At 38.9% G+C, this 23,179-nt stretch overlaps 1 protein-coding gene across 6 annotated transcripts in view; it reads right to left on the bottom strand.

The window, feature by feature from the left end:
- PCNX2 (pecanex 2) overlaps positions 1 to 23,179 on the bottom strand; it is a 154,348-nt gene that overhangs the window by 47,925 nt on the left and 83,244 nt on the right. For all 6 annotated transcript variants that reach the window (XM_063390483.1, XM_063390480.1, XM_063390478.1 and 3 more), the window contains 2 exons: positions 14,785 to 14,893; positions 10,155 to 10,284 (listed from right to left, as the gene is read on the bottom strand). In XM_063390483.1, coding sequence (XP_063246553.1) covers positions 10,155 to 10,284; positions 14,785 to 14,893 — 239 coding nt within the window. The remainder of the gene's footprint in view (positions 1 to 10,154; positions 10,285 to 14,784; positions 14,894 to 23,179) is intronic.

Raw genomic sequence — 23,179 nt, 5'->3', positions numbered from 1 at the left:
TAAATAAATCATTATTTCCAGAAGATCAAAATAAAATTCCAGCTGTTCTACCTGACCTGCTTCTGCTGACTTTTTCCCCCAAACACAAATTCAAGATTTCCAGGATTCCTGCTGAGTAGAAGAAGATCTCTGCTTTGAATGAGAACGAAACAAAGAAAAGCAGTTTCCCTCTGGGAGATGCAGAGATGCCTTTCTAGGGTTGATCCAAAGTTTTTCTTTGTCTGTGTCCAATGAATTTTAATCCACTCTTCGATGACATCTAACAGGCAAATTTAAAAGAGAGAATCTTCACTGTGTTGCAGCCCTATGATTATTCATGGGAATCTGTAAAAAAAACTTTAGTATTTTTATGTGAATGCCTAATGCTGCTGGCTCTATAAACAAAGGCTTAGCATTAAAAACACAGTAGCAGTTGTCTACAATGTGAGGGAGGAGGAGAATGATATGGCAGAATAAGCAGGCACCCATCAGTATTTGAAGGACACCAGAGACAAAAACAATGGTATTAAGGGAAAAGATACTGAAGTAGTTTTGAATCAATTTCATCTAAAAGAATTATTTCAGTAAGGTTTTAACAGCAAGGGCTGACAGCCCCTCCATGTGTGCCCAGGTTTTCTGGGCAGCTGCATGCAAGATGCCACTTGGGTTTAACTCACATTAAGAAAGAGGGATCCCTTAAAAATGAAAGCAATTTCTCCTTCTTGATCAGTCACTCCAATTTTTAGTTTTATGCTTTCTTTGTCATCTTCTCCCCTGAGTGAGTCATTATTTCATCTAACAACAATAACAAGGAGCTTTGATTGCACATTAAGAAACTGGGGGAGGGCTAAGGTATAAAAAGTTCCAGTTGTTAAAGACAGCACTGTTGAAGCATCCTTTTAAAACACAGAAAGGTCTTATTATCAATAATGCTTCCTGTTCTTAGAGTTTCTTTACTTAGAAAGGCTTTTATAACTGATTTTGAGGCTTCTTGGGTTTGTTTGGGTTTTTTTGTGGTTTGTTTTCTTTAATGTTCCGGAGGTTTTAGTTTGGGTTTTTTTGGGGTTTTTTTGTTGCTGTTGTTTGTTTAAGTGGGTGTTAAAACCAGAGTCATCTGCTGAGATGACTCAGCATGTTTATTTGGCATATTCCAACACCTGTCTGGAAGTTTCTGTACTTCTGCAGCAAGAGGGATGAAAATGCAAGGTATGAACTCAAGAACAAAAGCTGAGTGCCCAAACATAGGTTAAACAGCCCACCTTAAGTGCTCTGACATTCAAAGATTTAGCTGGGGAATTCACCTCTTATTTGTGTGTCAGGTGATTTAGGCATCCGTGTGCTTTAAAATACTCATTAATGCTTTACTAAAATGTCATCAATATTCGTGCTTTTGTCTTGTTTCTTTCCCCTTGTCTAAGAACACTTTTTATTTTAAAAGACATTTAATTACTGTCTTCAGATTATTTTTACTACACAACAGAAGAAGCTTTGTAAGTGGAAAGATTATGCAACTGCACAGTTTTTTTGTGTGCACTCTTGAGGACATAAAAAAGGTCAGAATCCTGACGTTCCTCCAAGGATGGGGCTTAGCACTGGACTCTGCTTCACAGCTGGACCTCGCTGTCTGCAGCTGAAAGAAGTGCTTTTAATTTAAAAGCAAATGTGTTAATGACATTACACAAAAACAAGTATCTGAGACAGTACATATGAGTGTTATTCTTCTGTGGGTCCCATCATGAGCCAACACAAACATTACAGGAAAGGCAGTACACTGTGCCCAGCCTGGGCAAAGAGCTCCAGAGGACTGATTCACCTGGGCTCTGCACTGATGGGCCTGTGAGTGAAGCAGCAAAAGCCTGAGAAACTACAAGGAACTGGAGAGCAGAAAAGGTGATGAGAAGTATCCTGGTGAAGTTTTCACCAGAGAGTGAGAACAGAGGGAAAAAAACAAAACAACAAATGTTGGGAGCTGCTTCAGCAAATGTGGCCAAGCTGTTTTTCTCCTTTATTCCACACAGAGAGAAACATTGTTTAAACGTCATCAAAGGAGGAAAGGATAACAAGGCATTTCAGAATTCATTCTTGATATTCTTTACTGCTGATAAATAAGTGTTTTCATGCTTTTTCAGTGTGCAATATTAAAATAGCATCTATTTAAGATATTTTAATTCTCACTTTCCAATTCCAATGTGACTACTTAATAATAAAATTACAAGATAGAGATGGCAAGAAAGTATGAGGAAATACAAGACTAAGACAAAGACTGGTCTTCCAAAGAAAGCCTGTATCAGAAATACAAGTTTAGTTCACTGCAGGGTTTTCCATATCCATATTTCTCACCAAAAGATGAAAGGAGGCAAAACAGAGGCTAACCAAGCCATTCCAGTGCTGCAAACATGCAAATGCAGCATCAGTGACACTACACTGAAGAACCACAAAAATCTTACTGCTACTCTGCAGTTGTACCAAATCCAGTCTAAAAGAGGGATAACTTTCAATACCTCTGTTTTTCTTATTGCAAGGACTGTTGAGAATGTTAGTAATTTACAGCATTCATCTTGGTATCCTCTGCAGTACTCTTCAGACTGAAAATATCTCTGATATTTGGAGAGCAAACACTGCTAGTCAAAGGACTTTAAAAGAAAAAAACCAAAACCACTAGCTTTCATCCAGTATTTACCTGGTCCCAAGTAGCACAAAGTTTCAGAGGCAATTCTCAGTGGCAATGGTGACACAATTCTGCATTTGGCACTATCTTAGAAAGAAGACATGGTTTACATTTTGCTCTTACAAGCCCCAAGGCAACCTGGGTCCAGTGCATACCTTTGTATATCAGGAGACAACCAAGACCCAAGCATGCTCAGCATGAATTGTTCTCTGCTGCTACCTGTACAGAAGGCATCTTATCACCTCGGTTAGAATGGTTACACTTGCTGAACATCTCCTCCTGGATCTCAGCTTCACCAGTTTTCACATCTTGACAAAAGTGGCTTGAATAAACACTTCCTTGAATCTAAGGTTTAGGTTTAGTACTCCAAACCTAAGCTTGTCCCTAAATGTTTGATTCAGTTAAATCCAACACAGGACGTGATTTACATTATCCAAGTGAATGGATGAGCACTTGCTGAGAACACTTATTATGGAAATTCAGACAACCCATTTAAAGGGGTTTCCAGTATTTGACATGACAGAAATCTCATAATTTAATTTGATCTCACTAGATTTACATAATTTGGAAGCTAATGATTAGATGAACAGCATTATAAATCTTTAGTACCACTGTATATCCACATACACCCTTGAAACATTACATGTCGTCTATTTCTGATAGGAATCCATTATTGTCTATTACATCCTGTTGCTGCCTTCCTTTTTACACATATATTTAAAAGCCCTCCTCTATCATGCTCATGATTTCTTCTCTTTTGTAGGTCTGAGTTCCTGCTTACTCATGTCTGTTGGGTTACCCCCTCAGATATTCCATTGTATGCCTTTTCCTTTCTGCCCACTCACTCTTTTCCCTTTCCATTTATGTCACTTAGGGTTTTGATCTCTACTTGTGATCCTCCTGATCTCAGCATGCATTCCCTTTCTGATGTCTCCCTTCTGTCTTTACTCTGTCCTTTAGAATGATTCAGTGAACTGGAGTTGTGAATGCATCTTTAACTCGGCAGGGAACTACAGAGCACTGAATCAGAATAATTCCCAATTAATTATCAAACATATGGCTCCTAGTCAATTAGCCTCAATTTGTTTTATTGACTGCCAGGGGCAAAAATTTGAGAAGAGATGTTACCATTTAAAGAGGTGCTGCCAAACATTTAAACAACATGTTTGAATTTTGTATACACTCCCTTGAGTGTCAAACTCCAGGCAACTCAGAAAACACCTACTTTAATACCAAACCTACTTGATTAAAGGTGTCTGGTTTCCTTGCCCATCCTTTTTCACGTTTTCCTAGCTCAGTGTGACTCCACACGTGGAGTCAAGCAATGAGGTGAGGGCTGGCTTGGAGAGGAGGTGTGCACGACTCCATGCTACAGGAGGTAGCCAAAGGTGCACACGTGGTCACTTGCTCTAGGGCAGATCACAGCTCAAGACACTGAAAGAAAGGTAGTTTCTAGCAGGGCTTCTTTTAGCCTGGGGCTGTACCTGAAGCAACACCCCCCACACCTGAATGCTTTGTCACTCTGCAAAGCACTATGCTGAAAGGAATTAAAGACTCCCAAACCAGGCAAGTATTGCAGGTGAAAGTCTGTGGGTAGTACTGGTGGTGTGCAAGGTAGAGAGTGGTTACACACTTCAGCAGGGAGCAGACAGGGAAGGGTCTTGAGAAGACAGTCAGATGAATAAGTCTAATGAGTAACATTTAATTTCAGAGAGCTCATGAAGAATTAAGGCTGAAGTACACACAAAGATGTTCTTTGTTCTTCAGACATTTTGGTTTTCTCTATTCTCTCCCCCAGTGCCAGAACCATGGCCACAAATGCCCCTGGAGAACAGTGCATAACTTCTCAAAGACCAGTTTAGATTCATTGTTTAAAGAGAGAAGCATGTTTTTCCAAAAAAAAAAAAAAAAAAAAAAAAAAAAAAAAAAAAAAAAAAAAAAAAAAAAAAAAATCTCACCTCTACTGGGAGATCTGCCAATCTTAAGAGAAGAGAAGCAAAGTAAAAATGGCAGCAGCTTGCTAGTATTTCAGCTTTTACACTGCTGCCAGCCAGGGACTGCCACTCACAACTGCATCAATGCTATGCTCAAGGATACCAAGTCAGGCCTAAGCATCCCACAGTACAGGCTGCAGTATACCAGTACTGGCTGGATTCTCGCAGATCTAATCACCTTTGAAATTTCCAGAAAGACTCTCACCAAATTCTACATGATTTGTAAATAGGATTGGTAAGCCCTTCTGATCTGGAGGTAACACCCCAAAAATTGGGGCAAAAACCTGTTCGTTTTTTGGTCCTATTTGTTTTGTCTTGTAAGTCTCATGCACTAATAAGCACCCATTTCAGGTTTTTCTGCACACTGACACTTATACTATTTATACTATTTTGAAGAGCTCTAAATTAACTCAACTCTCAATAAAAGCCTGGAGGAGCCCTGAGGCCAACTCAGTTAAGACCTCTCTTAGAAGAACCACAGTCACCAAAGGGACCAGCATTCATCAATGAGTAATAGCTGTGAACAAAGGCACCAGAACCTCAGCTCATTTTAGAGCAAACAGAAATACAGTGCCTATTTCTGGTCAGTTCATAAAAACAGGATAGAAATAAAGGCAGCCAGAGAGAAACACAAAAGATTGCAGTGAAATCAGTTTGGAAGAAACTAAAACAATTGCAATGAACAGTAAAACTCAAAACTACAATGTGGCTTGCAGACCAGGTAGCTAGATATATTCAAGGAAGTTTGAACCCTACTTAAGTCTGAACCCCAAGCAGGGCAGTTAGAACATAACATATGAGATGATATTTGCTGAAAGAGGGCAAACACTATCTCCTGTCAATTAGGGGGAAAAGGGGAAAAAATACTGAAACTATGCTATTCACTATAAATCAAAGTCCAAGCCAGTACTGAACTATAAACATCTGCTGCAGTTGTTCTTCTGTAAACATCATTACTATGGAGGTCTAAAAACATATGAAAAATCAAACAACACAGCAAGAAAAAGACTACGAAAAAAAGAAATCCAGTCTAAAAAGAGCAACTTGAAAGGTCTGAGTGTGAAGATCCCAAACATGGGCTGTGGACAGTTACGGGTGAATGACATTTTGTGTTTGGAGCAGCGGTTTTAACAGCTGTAACAGATGAGCAGGCTCACAGGGAAACCAGAGGCACCAGCATGTGTTAAAAACAAACATTTGGAAGGGGAAGGCCTGCTATTTTATTAGGGAAAAAGGGAGGGAGCAGACAGGTACTTTTCACAGCTCCTTTTCCCACACACGTGCATAATGTGGGGTCAACCAGAGTTATGTGTTCACTGGGAAAACTCTTCCCATTCCACCTGCAGGCTGTCTGAGATGGACAGGTTAAGTGAGCTGGCAGGAAAAAAGAAGAAAAAGCCATCTGCACTACATTTGAAGGAGGGCAGATTTTCCTCACCCTCCATTCCCAACTGTACTAACCCTACAGGTGGTTATTTTCCAGCCCACGATGACCGGAACAATAACACAGTGATACACTTCTTAAAAGGATGGAGAAAAGAAAGGCTTGCTCACATAGTCCCAAACATAGAGAGGCATCCTGTAATGCCAGTCTGAGATAACTGGCAATTTAATCACAGCCTCTTTAGAGACACCTAATTAATTCAGTTACGCCACACTGTAATTCATTCAAGACGCTTCAAAGCAAATGCAAGCTGTGACTTGCCCAAAAATAGGCACCGAAGCAGAAGAATAGAAACAGGAAGGTGCAGGAGAGACAAGCAGCTTGTAAACAGTGAAATCTCCAGACTCCTGGTGGCAGTTTGCTGTTTGTGGGGACAAGTCACCGCTGCAGCAGAGAACAAACAGGCTGTTCCACGTGATCCAGCTCTTAGACCCACTGGGGAATAAAAGTAAACTTCCTGCTCTGTTCTGTCATTGTCATATCCAAAATACAAGTGAAGATAAGAGGAAGGGAGGAGAAGGACAGAGTCAGGCTGCAACGTGACAAAGTATTTGAAGAAAAAAAGCAAAAAGGAATTGAACAATAGCATTTGGACAAACACTTTATGCTTTAAAGCGCCTATACATTAAAAAAGATTTACTGCTATTTCCCTTTCTCTCTCTGACATCTACAGCCTAATCATTCCAACAGCTGTGATAATAGGGACTAAAAGAACAGCTTCAAACTGGGAAGCAGGACCCAGGCCAATGGCTGGACAAAACCATTGTAATAGCAAACTTTCCATTGTAAAAAAACAAACCCAAAAATAACAGAGAGAGAGAAAGAAAAATTCTCATAGCTGAACTCCCACAAGGTAACCAGCTCATGAGCAGCAGCCCAGCTTCTCATTTTACTTCCCTTTCTTTTCAACAACAAAGGCAGCAAAAGCTGCAAAACTGTGATTGCAAGAGTTCTTCTTTCTCATTCACCTTCTTTAATGCCTTATTTTTTTTCTTCTTAGCCACCTTTCCCTTCCTCTCTGAAGGATCCCTGACCTCAGTGATGTACTGGTGTAGCAGACTGGTCCAGCAGTGAGTACCAAAGGGCACACTAAAGCAAACAGCATCTGCTGATTGCAGGGAGGAACACGCACGCTCTGCGCACACACCACAAGAGCCCAGACAGGCACAGCTTGAGTCCTGAATTTTGAAGAGCCTGTTAGGAATTTCACAGTTTGCTTACTATCAAAATGAATCCCTTTTTCTTTTTTTACCCACTAGAGTCCTTCAGCTCCTTGAAATAAACAAACAAGCCACCATTTGAATTCTCTGAGACTTTCAGCTCCAGCTTGCATCATCTAGAACAGAAGAAGCTCAGTCACAGAAATCTGAGGATTCAAACTCTTTAGCTAGCAAAAAAAGCGGGAATAAAAGAAACCTGGAAACACAAGATACATGTGTGTGCACACAGAAAACACCAGGTAGGGACAACCAAACCAACACTTCAAGGAACAGATGGACCAGTTGCTCAGCGCTCAGACTACGGGCCTAGTGGCCCTGTTCTATTAATAAACATGGTACTCTGTACTTGCTAAAGTTCAAAGTTTCAACTTTGGATTCACTCTACCACATATGAACTTGATTTTCTTTTCCTCATCTAAGTTCAGGCTGTTGGCCCAAATGAGATGCAAAAATAATTCTTCCTTAAGTGAAACAACAATGAAGTTTGCTTGACAACAGAAAAGTGTGCAAATACTGATTGCAATCAGTACAGAAATGACAACCTAAGAAAGCAATCTAATTTATGACTTGAAAGAAAAACAATTTTGATACTTAGACTGCTTGTCAAAGTTGTTTTCAGTTATTCCAATTAAGAGATTAAATTATTAAAGAGAAATAACCCTAGAACTAGCAATATCTAACTTCCTGTAAGTGTAAATGAATTATTTGTAGCTAATATGTGATAACGTAGTCATCAATACAGCACGGAAGTGTTTGAAAACAAGTATGCATGAGAAGCAGGCAGAAAAAAAGCTATATAAAGTACATTGAAGGTAGCTTTCCCCTGGGCAAAGTTCCTGTCAACAAGCAGTGATTATGGGGAAAAAAATCTCCAAGAGCTTCTGCTTTGTATGAACTCATCTCAGACAACACTGCAGTGAACCTGTGACTTTCCAGTAATACACTGAGCTGAACTTGGGGAAATGCACTCCAAAAAAGAAATCAGTACAGCAACTTCCCCACTTGTTTGTTCTGTTTTGTCTTATATAACCTTAAAACTCATCTGGCAGTAAGGAACTGCAGCCCAAAGACCAGGAGATATGCAGGAGCCAGAACAACTTTCCATTCCACCTCAAGTTCCTGATCCTAAGTCCACAGCTCTAAAAGAAAGCAATTATGCTATCCCTTTGAATTTTTACATGTTGAAAGGTCATAATTCAAAGCTTTAAGGCAAGGCCCATTCAGTTCATTCAATTATTTGAAGTATTTTGTACAAAAATTTCCTTATTCTTAATAAATTCTTACAAAATTACTCCCCTTCATTGCCTTTTTCTGTCTTTTCTCAGTGTCCTTTTAATAAAACAGGAGTTTTTCAGTCCAACTCTCACTCATTCCAGTTAGTTCCTCATGTGAAATGGAAGTAAGGCAAAGGAGAATCAGAAGTAATAGAGACAAAATGAATACAAATTTAGGAGGAGTCATTCCATGTACATATTCTGAGATGCCACAGGTTCAGGCAAAGACTTATTTCACTTTGATGACAACCTGAACCTTCTACAAGGCTGTTTTCTACTTCTGAAGGTTTTCGAGAGGCAAGGTTGTGGTTTTTGCTTTAAGTGAAGTCATAGAAGATACAGTAGAACTTCTAACAAGAAACAAAGCACAATGCTTTTACAAAGAGTAACATAAGCCTTCTGCTTGAAGACAAATTTGTAGTTGCTGCTCATTTTGAAAGGACAAGCAGTGGTGGTTTGAAGTACTAAAAAGGTTTGGTCTTCTGCACTTGAGATTTTACGGTTTATGGATAAAACAATTTCCCTTGACAATAACCTAAAGACACTAAGCTAACTATATGGTAGTGAGGTGCCTTCAACAGAGGTTGGTTCTCTAACCAGTACCTAGAAAGGGAACTGCATGCCCTCAAAATACTCTGGCTGAAGTAAAATGTAGCAGATGTTAAAATTCTCACTTCCTACTTAATACTGTTCAAAGTTTCCATCCAAAAATGTATAGCTGTCTGTGGGATTAGCATTAGCTTCCTGCCCTTCCATAACTGCCCTCCACTTCACTCCCTTGAAAGAACTTAACTGCTGGCCCAGTAAAAAAGATGTGAGAGAGAATTTTGTTAAGATCTAGTCCCAGTGTACAAAACTCAGCTCCTCTTAAAAGGTTTCCACAAATCTCACCACATTCAGAAAGCAATACAAAGCCTCTTTTATACAACTTGGCTTTGTCTGACTAATTTCTTTACAGACGAGTACATATTCACTCACTGACACAAGTCCAAATGCAACAAAATAAAACTCTTCAAACTGAGATACACCAGCAGCACCAACACAGGAGGTGTGGTAAGGGTACAGCCCCCTCTCACTGCTGAGGCCAAGCCCTGACTTGGCCAATGCACTTTCCCCCTTGTGCCTCCTATCACAGCTCTGCAGCTGCAGTTACCTGCGGCGTCCCACAGGGCAGCATTCAATCCTCCTAGTCAGTATAAAATGTATTTATGCAGTCTGACTGCTAGTGCCAAAGGCTTCACAGAATTAGTTGCTAGCACTAGCAAGCAAGACAAAAAAGGCTGACAACTGGGAGTTTTACTGCTTTTTTCTTTTTCACAGCTTCGTTACTGTGTGTCTGTACAACAAATGCAACATGACACCTCATCCGTAACATACCCGATAATTGCTTAAATACATTTTCAGAAACAGCCAAATAACCATGGGAAAGTAAAACACCAGAAACAAGATTCAAAATTAACCTTTCATGCTCTAATTAAAGGATTACCTTTGGAAACAAAAACACCACCAGAAATGAAACTAATGAGATCAAAACCTTGACAAATAACAAGGGCAGAAATTTTTGAATAGTCTTACTTGTAGTTTTTCTCCCAGAACTTGATTGGTCGTGCATACGATGCAATGAAGATGACGCTACCCAGAAACGGACTCAGTGGTGTAGAAAAGACTGAAGTGGCCAGAGTTTGAAAAAAAAGCATAGCAGAGTCTGAAAATTGCAAGTTAAGGTAATATGGGAAGAGAGGAGGGCAGGCAGTGCCAAATATCACCATTACCACCATGTAATGGGTGGCTCTTCAATGCTACAGTTTTATTATTGGGGTGACTAATCTCTGCCCAAGGACAGATGCTGGGCATAGGCAGTGCAGCAAACACCATTTTCCAATTACCTAAGTTACCTTCTGTAACATAAAAGTGCCTTTCCAGTCTGACACAGAGTTTAAAACTCACACACATGAGGAAAAAAATAACCTCTTGGAATTTATTTGTTCTCCATACTGAAGTCCTGCTTTCACCATGTCCAGTGTTCCATTCTGTGGGTTTCTGCTTCTTTTGGAATGACCTGGTATGTGGAGAAACCTAGCCTCTATTCTCCAACCTGCTGGTTCAAAGCCACATTGATTTAACATTCATTCTTACTGAGAATTTACTATTCCATGCTGACTGACAGCTAAAAAATGACCAGCATTTCATACTTTTTGAAACATCTAAGGAATGAGAAGGTGAGGTCAGGGGAATAGTAAGTACCACACATAAACATCATAATGAATGCCTGAACCCATGGTTTACTTTAAAAGTAAAGTCATAGTTTAGGCTGCTGGAAAGCAAGCTAGGAGATGGAAAAGAATACTGAAAAAGATGCAAGTTAAAAGGAACATAGTTAAATAAATGCATGCAAATAAAATGTTAGGCCTAAATTCTTCATTAATTCATACCACATCTGTGAAATTAAAGGAAAAATACTTTTAAACTGGCATAAGAGTCCAGCTGTCATTCCTTACACCTCTTGTGGGAGGGAGGTACAAAGTAAGGAAGCCATGAACTAAAGGAACCTATCAATGTACAGCAATCAAGCACATCTCAAACCAAATTTCAGGTAAAATCACCCAATAATCAGAGTGTTTTAGCTTACCCTCTTACAGCAATATACTGTACATGTGTCCCACAATCCCTGAGACTTCACAAAAAGCCCATTTTAACAAAGGTATCAACATCATTCTTGGTACAGCATTTCCATAAAACTGCTAGCTAGCCATGCTTTCAAAACCATTTGCTACATTTCTACATGAAAAAATGCAGAAACAAATATTTGCCAAAAGATACTTTTCAAATCTCTCAACCTTACTAAAAGACAGTGGTCTGGAATGGTGTCTTTGTGCATTAGAGAGATTGAAAAATGAGCTGCCCTGAGAGTCTAAAGTTTAAAAAAGTGACAGAGAGCACAGAGCAGAAAGCAAGTGCATCAAAAAAGTTAAATTGTCACATTACAGTACAGTCATAACCAAGCACTGGCTGTGAAAGATGAACAAGTATTTACAAGTGTCAGATAAGGGAAGGAGACATGGGAGCTGAAGAGAGGAAAAGAGAAAGAGGACAGATAAGGGCAGCAAACCAAGTTTTTTAAAGTTGGTACTAATACAGTGATTGATTTAAAAATTGCCACCATCATGAGCTAAGACATTTTGCACACCACTGTGAACTATTTGTATCTTAGACATAATCAGTAGCAATAGGGGGTTTTTCACTCAAAAGACATAATGCTCTCCTAAATGGACAGTGGAAGACATTACCCATTTGATTTGTGAAAAGTGATTTTAACTGTTTCGTATCTGTAAGTAAGTAACAGCATCTGACTCTCTAACGTGTATCTAATGTCTGCAGTGGGCAGTTATCTGTCACAGGGGTATTTTTATTTGAGGATATCCAATTTCTTTGTATTAGGTCATTATTTATTCACTTTAAATACTAATGCTTTAATTATGTCTAAGTGAAAAAGAAGTGTCAAAAACTTACAGGCATACTTTCTTACACTATGACCCAAGCCAGGTTTCCTGTGTACCATCTTTATTAGGCTCCATTGTCTAGAAGCAGAACTTCTTTCTTTGTGAATAATGGATTTTCTTTCTAACTTGGCCAAAATCAAATTTTGAGAAGTAAAACCTCAAAGCTAGAAACTCTTCTTTGAGGATTTTTTTCTTTGAGGATTAATTCTTGCAATTTAAAAATCTGTTTAAATTCAAACCAGCTTCAAAACAAGTAAGTGAAAGACTGACATTTTGAAAATCTTCCATCCCTTTCTTTTAACACAAAAGAATGCAATAAGGCCTGCTCAAATCCTCTGTTTCTCAAAAGTCACATTTTTACTTGCAATTACTACAGGTCCCTTCCAGGCATACAATCACTTAGAGGATGGGAAAACTGACTGTCACAGGACTCTGTTTTCTGATGTTAGAGCTGTAACCCCGAAACAACCAAAGCAGAAACTCTCCTAAACAGGATAAGCTCAACTACAAACTCTTTTTTTTTTCCTCCAATTTCACTGTTCCCTTTTTAGATAAAATCTGACTTTGAACTACACTGACTTTCTCAGTGTGCTGATATTTATAAATGTATAACCTCATCTTACCCACTTAAATGCTGGGAAGTGAAGTTGCAGATCTGTCCTCAAGTCTGAAGCCCATTCCTGTTCCTGGTCTTTTAGGATTGAGAGGGACTTTGAAGGGTCACCTAGTCATCTAGCAGTCATAAGCAGGATCAGCTAAACCTATGAGACTCCTGATAGACATTTACCTAAAATCCTGAACGTTTCTAATGGTGGAGGACTCTACAACCTCCATCAGGCAAAGCTCCACACGTGTTGCCCTTCATGCCCTGCATGCTGCCCTCAAAGTCATTAAAGTATGCTGGACTACTCATATCACTGAGCTCTGCAGCAAAGTTCACCCAGGCACTTCGAAATTTAAAAATTTACATCCTGTTTGCAGAACTGATGGAAGCAATTAAGAGCCACAAATAATTAACTCTGTAAAGAAATGGCAGGTTTAGTACCTCTGTAAACTGCAACATGCATTCATCATTACTGTTTGCAGGGTTATGATAACAACAAATAAAATTACTGTGCAAAGAGGCAGAGTTATTGCTGTTGTGGGAATATTAACTTCAGCATTTAACCAGTATCTTAATTGCAGCATTGCCTTAGAAGACAGATTTGCATTTACAAAGCATACTATAAATATAAATAATAAAAAGCTAGGCTAGATCACTTTAGCAATAACTCTGTAAACAAACAAAACGCTGGTTTAACTACTTCCTGTTTTGCAAAATTTAATTGGTAATTTTATCAAGAGCAAAGTTAACACTGCAGAAAATATTTGTGACTAAAGGGAAACTTGTTGAAATATACTACTAGCTCTTCAACGCTTTGCTAAATAAATTCATATACACTTCCCCAACAGAAATGAAAATATTTTTTTGTTGTGAAATTCTGGAAGAATTTGCTACAAATAACCTGAAACTCCCAGGACAGATCACTGCTTTTATAATGCTTTCCTGCTATAAGGAGACAATCTAAATTTTTCCCTCTGGGAGTTATTCTCTGTGCATTTCCCTCTCTGAGGCTTCCATTTATTCTTCCCATCTAGAAACATAAGCATTGTTACTCAACATTGCTTATGTTTCACAGAAAAGAGCAGACGGAAGAAATCACTCAAGAGAAAAAAAAAACCAACCCTGTGGGATGAAAGGGACAAAGACTTAAGAGCATATATCTAATAAACTGTACAAAGTAAACTATCAGTAGGACTGAACTAAAACCGCTTTGTCAACTCTTGTTCCACAACTTTGGTTAGCAGGGAAGCAAGAAATTAAAGGTTAGTATCTGGCAATGCCTTAGATGTTAATAAATTTGTTCAGTTAAAATGTTTCTGGTTGGATTTTTTTTCTGTATTCAATCGAGTTTCTAACAGAATTTGAATTAAAATTGTTCTAAAAATTCAATATGAGCTATTTAACCCCACAGACAGGTCATCTGAAGGTCATTGAACTCTGTGTTTTACTTCCCATATCCACAAACCTGGAGGCAGCCCTGTAACAGGCACCAAAACAGTCTGCTTCTGAAAGACTGCCTTAGTGCTGATGAATATATATTGTTACTCATAAAGAGAGTGGAAAGGTTAAAAGGAAGAATGTTTCTCAGCATCCCAATGAAAAAATTTACATTAAAATGTAAAAATCTGTCTGCTTCTGAAATTGAAAAAAAAATCAGGACAGTTGCAGCAGAAATTGGCTCACTGAAATGAATTTGTATCTGACATACCAACTAGAAACAACTGAGAAAGAAACTAATATTTGAGAGCTCAGTCAGCCATAAGCCCAGCAATATGTCTGTCACAACAGTTCTTTCTGGATGCATCAAAACTCAGTGCTGAGAACTAGGGAAGTAAGTGATCTGCAGAATGTGGCTGGGTGGGAATAAACACACCAGGTTGAGTCAGAGTTCAGTTTCCCAGTTCCAGATCCCAAGCAGCCAAAAAAAGAAAAAAAAAAAAAAAAAAAGAAAAGAGAAAACTGTTTCCTAGAAGATGCTCCAAGATTTTCAAATTTTAAAGTAAATTACCTAAGAATTTGAAATCTCATTCCAACACTGTAAATAAATTGCATACATGAAGAGGAACTTAAGAATAAAGAACAACAAATTCATAAAGGATATGAGGTATTGCAAAGAGCTGAGCGAAAACATGGAACGATGACCCCCAGGCGATCTGCCAGGGAGCAATGTATGTCATGATGAACTGCAACTTCTGCAGTAGGTCCCACAGCTGAAAAAAGAGGAAAAAAAGAAAAACATGGTCACTTTTTAGGCACTGAGATAATTTCAAAACTAGTATCTGAAAGAGACACTTAAAAACTGTGCCCTGGAATAAACATAATATTGTATTATTAGCTTTTATAGGTATTAAGGTCTTATTTCAGTAAGTTACATTCTTCATTCGGAATTCAAACTTGCAATGAGGTACATTTTTGACCACCATACTGAGGTAACTCCCAGATTACATTTCAGAACTATGTCTGCTCCCTCTAGAAAGTGGGAAAACAGGTTCTGATATTCACTGACTATATGTGACCACAAGTCAGACAGTTACAAGAGAGGAGACTCCACGGGAAATTGGATACAGTGAACAGAGAAGGTTCAATGTGTGACATGTGGGTGTGCACGTGGAAATCAGACTTACTTCTCAAGAACACAACATTCTCATTTGTTGACTCAATGGGAGAAGCTATCACGATGTAAGCATACACATGGCATTAACCATGAATTATAGCTGCATTTTCAAGACCATTGTATCATAAAAACATTGCATAAATACGAGCTTTTATTGTTGTGCAGTACGAACTGAAAACCACAACGAATTTACTTTTGCTTCCTGTAAAATATGCCTGGTGCTTCAACAACCAGTTTCTGATTCAAGAATGATGTGTACTTATTCCCTGGAATACATTTCCCCCTCCCCTGTCATTTCTCTTGGAATCAGGCCAAAACAGATCTTATGTCTCATCTATTGCAGAGTGGGTTCCTGACAAACTGTCAGGAAAGATTTGGCCATCAATAGACATTAGTGCTCAACACACACAGAAGTTGACAGTGGAACAGGAGTATATCCAATATTTCATGCTCATATAGCAAATATGTTGAATTTCTTAGAGTTTTTTTTTTAATTTGAGTTAGTGAAAAACATGACTTTGCCAACATCCTGAAAGACACTGAGACTGTATCAATACTTGCACGTTAAAATGCTTCCAGGGAATGTTCTCAAGCACTGATATTGTACATATTTTTAAACTGTCAGAAAGGTGTCTGGGAAGGTTCTGGTCTGGCCCAGCTAACACTCTTCCAAACAATCTCCAGGAATCCTTTTGAATGAAAACCCTCCATGGTTCATTTCCAGGTGGCAATTCCACACCTCCACCTTGCACACAGACTGGGAGAGTGCATTAGCACGGATGCCAGCTTCCCTGTGACAGCTGGCCTCGGGGACAGAGCACGGTTCTGGGCACACTGCATGTACCATATGCTGACTGTCACAGAGGACACACCTGCTCCAGCCAGCTCCTTTCACCCCTCCTTACGTCACCACCCCCAAGTCCCACTTGGCCATCTGTATCCACAGTGCAGTGCACTCACAGGATGTTTCACTGAGCTTCTCCACGGACTGTAGTAAATAATTTCATATTAAATATGAGGGAAGTAAGAATCACTTGTAGCATTGACCTGCTGTGGTCTTTGTGCTATGAAACTATCAGAGAGCAGCTGCTAACCCAGTATAAGCAGTGTCATGCCAGATGCAGTTACAACTAACATACCTTCCAGATGAGACGCAAGCAGTGACTCACACGCTTTCTTTGCTTTGGCACGACTCAAATTAGGAGCAATACGCAAAGCATAGATTACACTTACTTTGCACTGATATACTACTTAAAACCACCCCGATAAAAACAAGCTGTTACAATCCCTTCAATGCACAGCCCGGTTACCCCAACGTAGTTTGAGAAACTCATATCTTGCTGACTTTGTTTTTTGTCAAAAATACTACATGTGACTTGCAGACTGCAGCATTAAAGTAGGCAAGTAAAATGGAATTGAAACTCAAACAGACATTTATGTATTTGAATCTTATTTAGCAGGTTGTGAAGTTGCTTTGTTTTGCTTCATTTTTATTTATCTAAAACATCACAATAAACAGCTGAAAGAAAAATTTTATCTGCAAAAAGATTTAAGTGAAGGGCTGGAAAAAGCTGATGACTTGCATTTGAAACCTCAAAAATTCAAAACTGCAGCACAACCCAGCAAAGTTCTGCCAGCTACAGATTGAAATCACAGAGCCATAAATCACCCCAGCTGTGCTCAAAGCACAGAATTCATCAAAAGACTTCCAAATCTCAAATAAAATTCAGGTACTGCATTTGCTACGAAACCAAATCCAGGAGGACACCCTTCTGGCTCCTTGTTCCAATATATAATTTTTAGTTGTTCTTTAATATTTACACCTTGCAAAACTTGGCCCATGGAGCCAAGTTCCCTGTTGCATCTAACAAGTCCTACTGCTTCTGCATTCACCACTGCTTGAACTTGCTCTTGTTTCTTTCAACACTTGCCTCTCAGCTAACACTTTCACGAGACTGGCAAAGGAGCTCATTTCCATTCACAAGAACAAGCAAGAACGCTTTAGTGAACCTCTCTTGGTTTTCGAAAGCCTTAGAACACCGCACTTAAAACCCTGGAAATGTGTGATTTTCAAGCTACTGCTTTCATTAAAAGTTGTCAAGTGCCTCTATTACCTCTTAAATCCCTGCTTCCAGGGCATGTTCTGCAAAACGCCTTCAGGGTAATATGCCATTAGCATTTTACATCTCTAAGTATAATTGCTAAAGGTGATGTCATCTACCAACTACAACCCTGATTTAGGAAACGAGGACTTGGCTTTACATTTTCTCTTTTTCATTTTGCTAGAATGATCTAAGAAACTGCTTCTCCTTACCAGTTTCATCCAATTTGCAATATGCTTCCTCCTATATCTGACAGGGGAACTCAGCTTTTCTCACAGAAAGAAACTAAAGTGGCTAAAAGCTGCCTTTATAAATAGGGGAGCCTAAGTTATTCTCACATTTCAACTACAACTTGCTGCATTTCAACCTTCAGTCATCTGAAGACATGAGCTAAAGAGGAAAACTTTCCTCTTTTTTCAATTGTCAGAAACAAATTAGAAAGAGAGAGAAAAGGCAAAGCCCATCTGGAGCTGAATCTGTTGAGGAAAGTAAAGGCAACAGAAAGAACTTCTACGGGTGTATCGACAACAACACACAGGCTGGAAAAAAATCTCATGGACCTGCTGATGGATGGGGCAGGAGACCTGGTGACAAAGGGCACAGGGAAGGCCAAACTACTCAATGCCTTCCCTGCCTTGGTCTTTACTGGTGACCCTTCAAGTCAGAGGCCCCTGAGACCTGTGAAGAAGCATGGAGAAACTGAGACACCCTACATAGCAAAGGATTAAAGGCACATTATACCAAACTAGGAAAAAACCCACTTCTTTGGGACCTGATGGGACACCTGAGCCCTTCTGTGGTTCTGTGAAATCCACAAATTATCCCCAGCACAGTTTTGTTTGAATGAGGGAGGGTAAGGTGAGGCAGTGCTAGATACAAAGAGGGAACCTTCCCATCTAAAGTCAAGGTGAAAAAAAACCTCTGGTGAATTTTAACCCTCTTTCTATAACCATTTCCTTAAACATATATAAAAAATTAATTTTTTATTCATGACTTCTGCATCCCAGTTTAGAATGATTTATAAAAGAATATTTGTACTAAGCCTTATTAGATCTTCAATGTTTTCTACAGTTCATTAAGCAGAAACTATTATATGTTTATATATTATTTATAATACATAATTATATATTATTTAGGGGGCATAAAAGTTCTATTATTCCTAGATATCTTTATGCATGTGACAGTTTTCCTACAGTAAACAGCTTTTAAAGTCCTTGATAAAGACTTTAAATTATCAGCACATTCAGTGAATTTAAACCAGCACATTCCCACTACCATCAAGTAAAAGTACAGAACATGCATTCATCTCTCATGTTTCTTTTATGTGGACACACATTTTATCTTAATCATCCTTAAGTCTTCTATGAGTTCCGAAGCCCCTACAGACTTCTGGTGCACCAGTGAGTAATAAACAAAGCAAAGGCAAAGAATAATCTTCTCAGGATTTTCTTTAAATCTGGTTATTCTTACTTAACCAAATTTAAGTACCAGTACAAACAAAGTTAATGGATGATCTAGTTCACATACATGAATAATGAAAGATTTGTGGAGTCTGAAACATCACTAAAATGGTACCTCCTTTTCTCAGTTTGGTAGATTTTAATAAACTAGGCAGAGGTTAACACCTGAATTTAAATTACTCAGTGAGAGATGGAGACTATGCAATGCTCTCAGCTTTTGGCGGCCCTTCTGTGTGTTTGGCATCTGTTGGGCTTCTGTGTGGGCAGACTTCTTGGCAACTCTGGGACTAAATTATACATAAACATTAACATCTTCTTGCTAAGTTTGAATTTTTCTATGTTTTTTAAAAAACTGTGTATCTATATATACATGTTTTAAACAAAAGTAAATAAATAAATAAATAAATAAATAAAAGCAATATGCTCTACAGGCAACACAAATGGAGATTAAAAAAAGTTAAGCACAGAAAGAAATTATTTCCCAGTTTGAACAAGTATTTCTTTATATTCCTACTTAGATCCTGAGAACTTCAGATGATTTGAACTGAGACTCTGAGAGGAGTACTTACTTTTTCATGTTAAGCTACTTCTGATCAAGTGGAAACTCCAGCTTTCGGAATTAAATTCTAATACCTACTGGTATATTTTTATTTTCTTTTTGGTATGTAAGTAAAAATTAATATACATCAAGAGGGAAAAGCTGTAAGTATGTATGTGTTTAAGGATATCAAATTAAACTTGGTGGAATAATTTCACTCCTGTTCATGGCTTTACTTTGCAAGTCACTGACTTTTGGGTTTTTATTTAATACTATTTAAAACAAACTTCACCTATGAAATCCTGCAAAACAAGATTTACTGGAAATACTAAAAGTTTTAATGCTTGTGTCTTAAGTCATTGTGACATTCTATTTGGACAGCTGTGTTTGAACCAACAACAAATACTTTCCAGGATGTTTTTATCTGCAAATGCTCACAGACACTTGAAGCCTTTATATTGTAGGCTTCAAAATCATTGTCTAATGCAATACATACAAGAGGATCAAAATATAATCAGTCCAAGTCTCTGATATTAAACCTTGGAGGAAAGAATATATTCCTCAAACACAACATTCAGCACTTAACACTGACACTGTACAAAACAGGCGTGTTTTAAGCAGTTTGAGTAGCAAGCCTTGAAAGCCTTACAATTGAAGTTAAATGTTAAACAGATGTAAGTATTGTAAGGATTATGACAATGAGATGATGACAAATCCTAACAGAGCCCTGGATCTGCTCATGGCAGATGCTGCTTCTTCCTACACTGTCAGCTGATAGCAAGAGTTCAGGGAAGGAACCTGTGGGACTGTAAAAAAACAGACTCACATATATCCCAGGTGGGCAAAAAGGACAAGATCTCTGGTGAGACCCCACCTGTAAAACTGCATCCAGCTCTGGGGCCCCAGCACAAGAAAGACCTGAACCCATCAGAGTGGATCCAGAGGATGGCAAAGAAGAGAGTAAGAGGAATGGAGTGCCTCTCCTAAGAAGAAAAGGCTGAGAGAGTTGGGGTTGTTCAGGCTGGTGAAGAGAAGGCTCCAGGGAGACATTAAAGCAGCCTTCTAGTACCAAAAGGAAACCTACAAGAGAGCTAGAAAGATGAGTTTTAAGAGGCCTGAAGTGAAGGGAGAAGGGGGAATGGTTTTTAACTAAAAGAGATAAAGTATTAAGAAGAAATTCTTCACTAGGAGGGTGGTGAGACAATGGAACAGGTTGCCCGGAGAAACTGTGGATAGCCCATCCATGGAAGTGTTCAAGGCCAGATTGGATGGGGCTTTGAGCAACCTGATCTGGTAGATGTCCCTGCCCATGGCAGGGGAGTTGGAACTCAATGATATTTAAACTCCCTTCCAACCCAAGCCATTCTATCATTCTGTGGTAAAAGTGGACATAAGAAAAAACACCAAGTCTGCACTGAAGTACTCCAGGTTTCTCTTTCAGTGGAAGAGAAACCTAGAGTTTCCTCTTAATATTGGAGGAAGAGACAACACAGACAGAACTGGTCTCTATCAGCACAAACGCACACCTCAGTGCATACTGAGCCATACTCACCCAGGAGTGGGTGTACATCTCCCTGAACCCCCAAATGCACTTACTTGCCCCAATCTAGAGAAAATAAACAAACAACAACAAAAGCACCTAATAAAAGAGAGAGAAAACATAACTCAGGAATAGTGTATGAATGAAGTCTGACAAAGAGGTCAGTGACATAGGCTGAATGAAAAATCAATTAAACTCTTCCTCCAATATTAAGAGGAAACATGAACTGTACAGTGCCCAAGAGAGCTAAGGAGTCTATGAAAAATACCACTGGGATTATCCTGTCAAATATCAGATGTAGCCTTGGGTATTTTACTCAGCAGAAAGTGTCTTAAAAGGGTTTATATGCCAGATATCAAAAGTTGAGGAAACAGCTGTGAGCCAAGAGGGTACAGATGATTAAGACATTGGATTTCAGTATGCACAAATGGACAGGAATGGATTAAAATATGAATTGACAACTTGGAGCCAGAAGCTTTGAAGTGAAACATCGGATTCAGAGAAAGATGAAAAATCAGAAGAGGAAAGGAAAAAGAGTGAGGCTTTTGACTTATAAGTAGCACCTAAATCAATGAGACATGCCAGCTAACCAAGAGTTTTATTGCCACAAAGGCAATAAAAAGATCCAATAGGTTAATTACTTGACTTCAACAAAGCACCAAGAAGGTCAATGCACTTGGCAACACCTTCTCATAAAATGAAGGAAAACACAGAAGATGTGAAAATGACACACATAATTTCTTTCCTGTCCAAGGGATTGTGTTGCAGATGTTGAAAGTTAAGCCTGATCAGCACAAGTCTGCCAGGTTGCTACAAACTGGCTGCATTAGCTGGATCTACTTTGACAAAGATCATCCTCCATAAACATGTGGTCTTGGATACTATGTTAGAAAGAAGTATACAGAAAAAGAAAAAAATCTTACAAAAAAATGTGGATTCCTTATTAGCCGGAAAATGTATTCTGAGAAAGGCGAAAAAAAATCAAACAGGGAAACTGTATATTTAAGTGAGCTCAGCGGGAGTAAGAGTACTTAGGCAAATAAATTCAGTGTTAATGAAGGCAAATTTAACAAGCTTCTCTGATTATTTTGCCTTATGCATGAAGACAAATTCAAACCCTCAGAAGACTTGATGTTAAGAAAATAAAAGGTGATTTCATATTTTTGTATTGCTAATTAGTTCATCCACACACACAAATTAGGAGGCCATTAAAGTATCTGACAGTAACATATAAGACAGTGAAAGAGATAAGAAGTTGTAGTCCTATACATTAGAAGGTTAATGGCACTTGTGCTCATCGTTCCTGTTCAGATCCGTGGGTAGATGAGTGCGTAAGCTAGGGGTGGCTCACTCTTTAGGGCTTAAGGAAGCTGCACAGATTTGTCAAAAATCCATATTCCAAAGTACAAGTACCATTTCTCAGTTGTGCTGTAGAGATGAAAGAGTTGCTGGTAAAAGCCAGTTTAGCAGCACGTTCCCAGTAGTGAAGGGACTGGCAAGAACTTCCCACTAGGTTTCTGTAGTAGCCAAGAGCATACATACTACAGCCAGGAAGATCCACAGCTACACTACTGAGTTTTTTTGCTGTCTTTGCTCCTTCAGCTCAGCATCAGCTCTGCTTGAGGCTCCAAATGCAGTTCAGGGAGATTCTGTGACTCCTTTCCACCAGCAAAACTTAGAGGATGCCTCTGGCACTGGATGAAATGGGAAACCACATTTTTTAACAGAGCATGGCAAAAGCTGGAGACAAGTCTTGCCCTGAGCATCCTTGCTAACATTCAGCCAGTTCCAAACTGATATCCCTGCTGTTTGAATGATTTGCATTTGCTTCTACTTCACACTTAAATACCGGTTCATTCTTGAGCAGCTGCTCCAGACGTCCTTCAAAAGCATCTCATGCATCTGCCACAGAAGGCAGTGCTGGTACATTACTGTTTTACTTTTTGTTTGTTTTTATCACACTGAAGAAAAATGGACTGGATGAGCTGTAACATCTCTTAACCATCCGTATGCTCTTCCTCTCACAGCTTTTGCATGTGTTAGAGCTTTTCCTTAGTTAGATATTATGTCAGTACACAAAAGGATGGAAAAAAGGTCCATCTTTTTATCAGTTCCAAATAAACTATTCAAACCACTTAATATTTCCACGATTTTTTTACTCTATTACAAGAAAGAGTCCCAGAATTTTTCCTAGTGTTAAAAGTCTAGGAAGAAATCTCCTAAGTCCTATTATACGTCCCAT

This window comes from Prinia subflava, chromosome 2 (genome assembly GCF_021018805.1).
Source record: "Prinia subflava isolate CZ2003 ecotype Zambia chromosome 2, Cam_Psub_1.2, whole genome shotgun sequence".
NCBI classification, from domain to species: Eukaryota; Metazoa; Chordata; class Aves; order Passeriformes; family Cisticolidae; genus Prinia; species Prinia subflava.
Note: the sequence above shows the minus strand (reverse complement) of the source record. Positions and strands in the feature narration are given on the sequence as shown.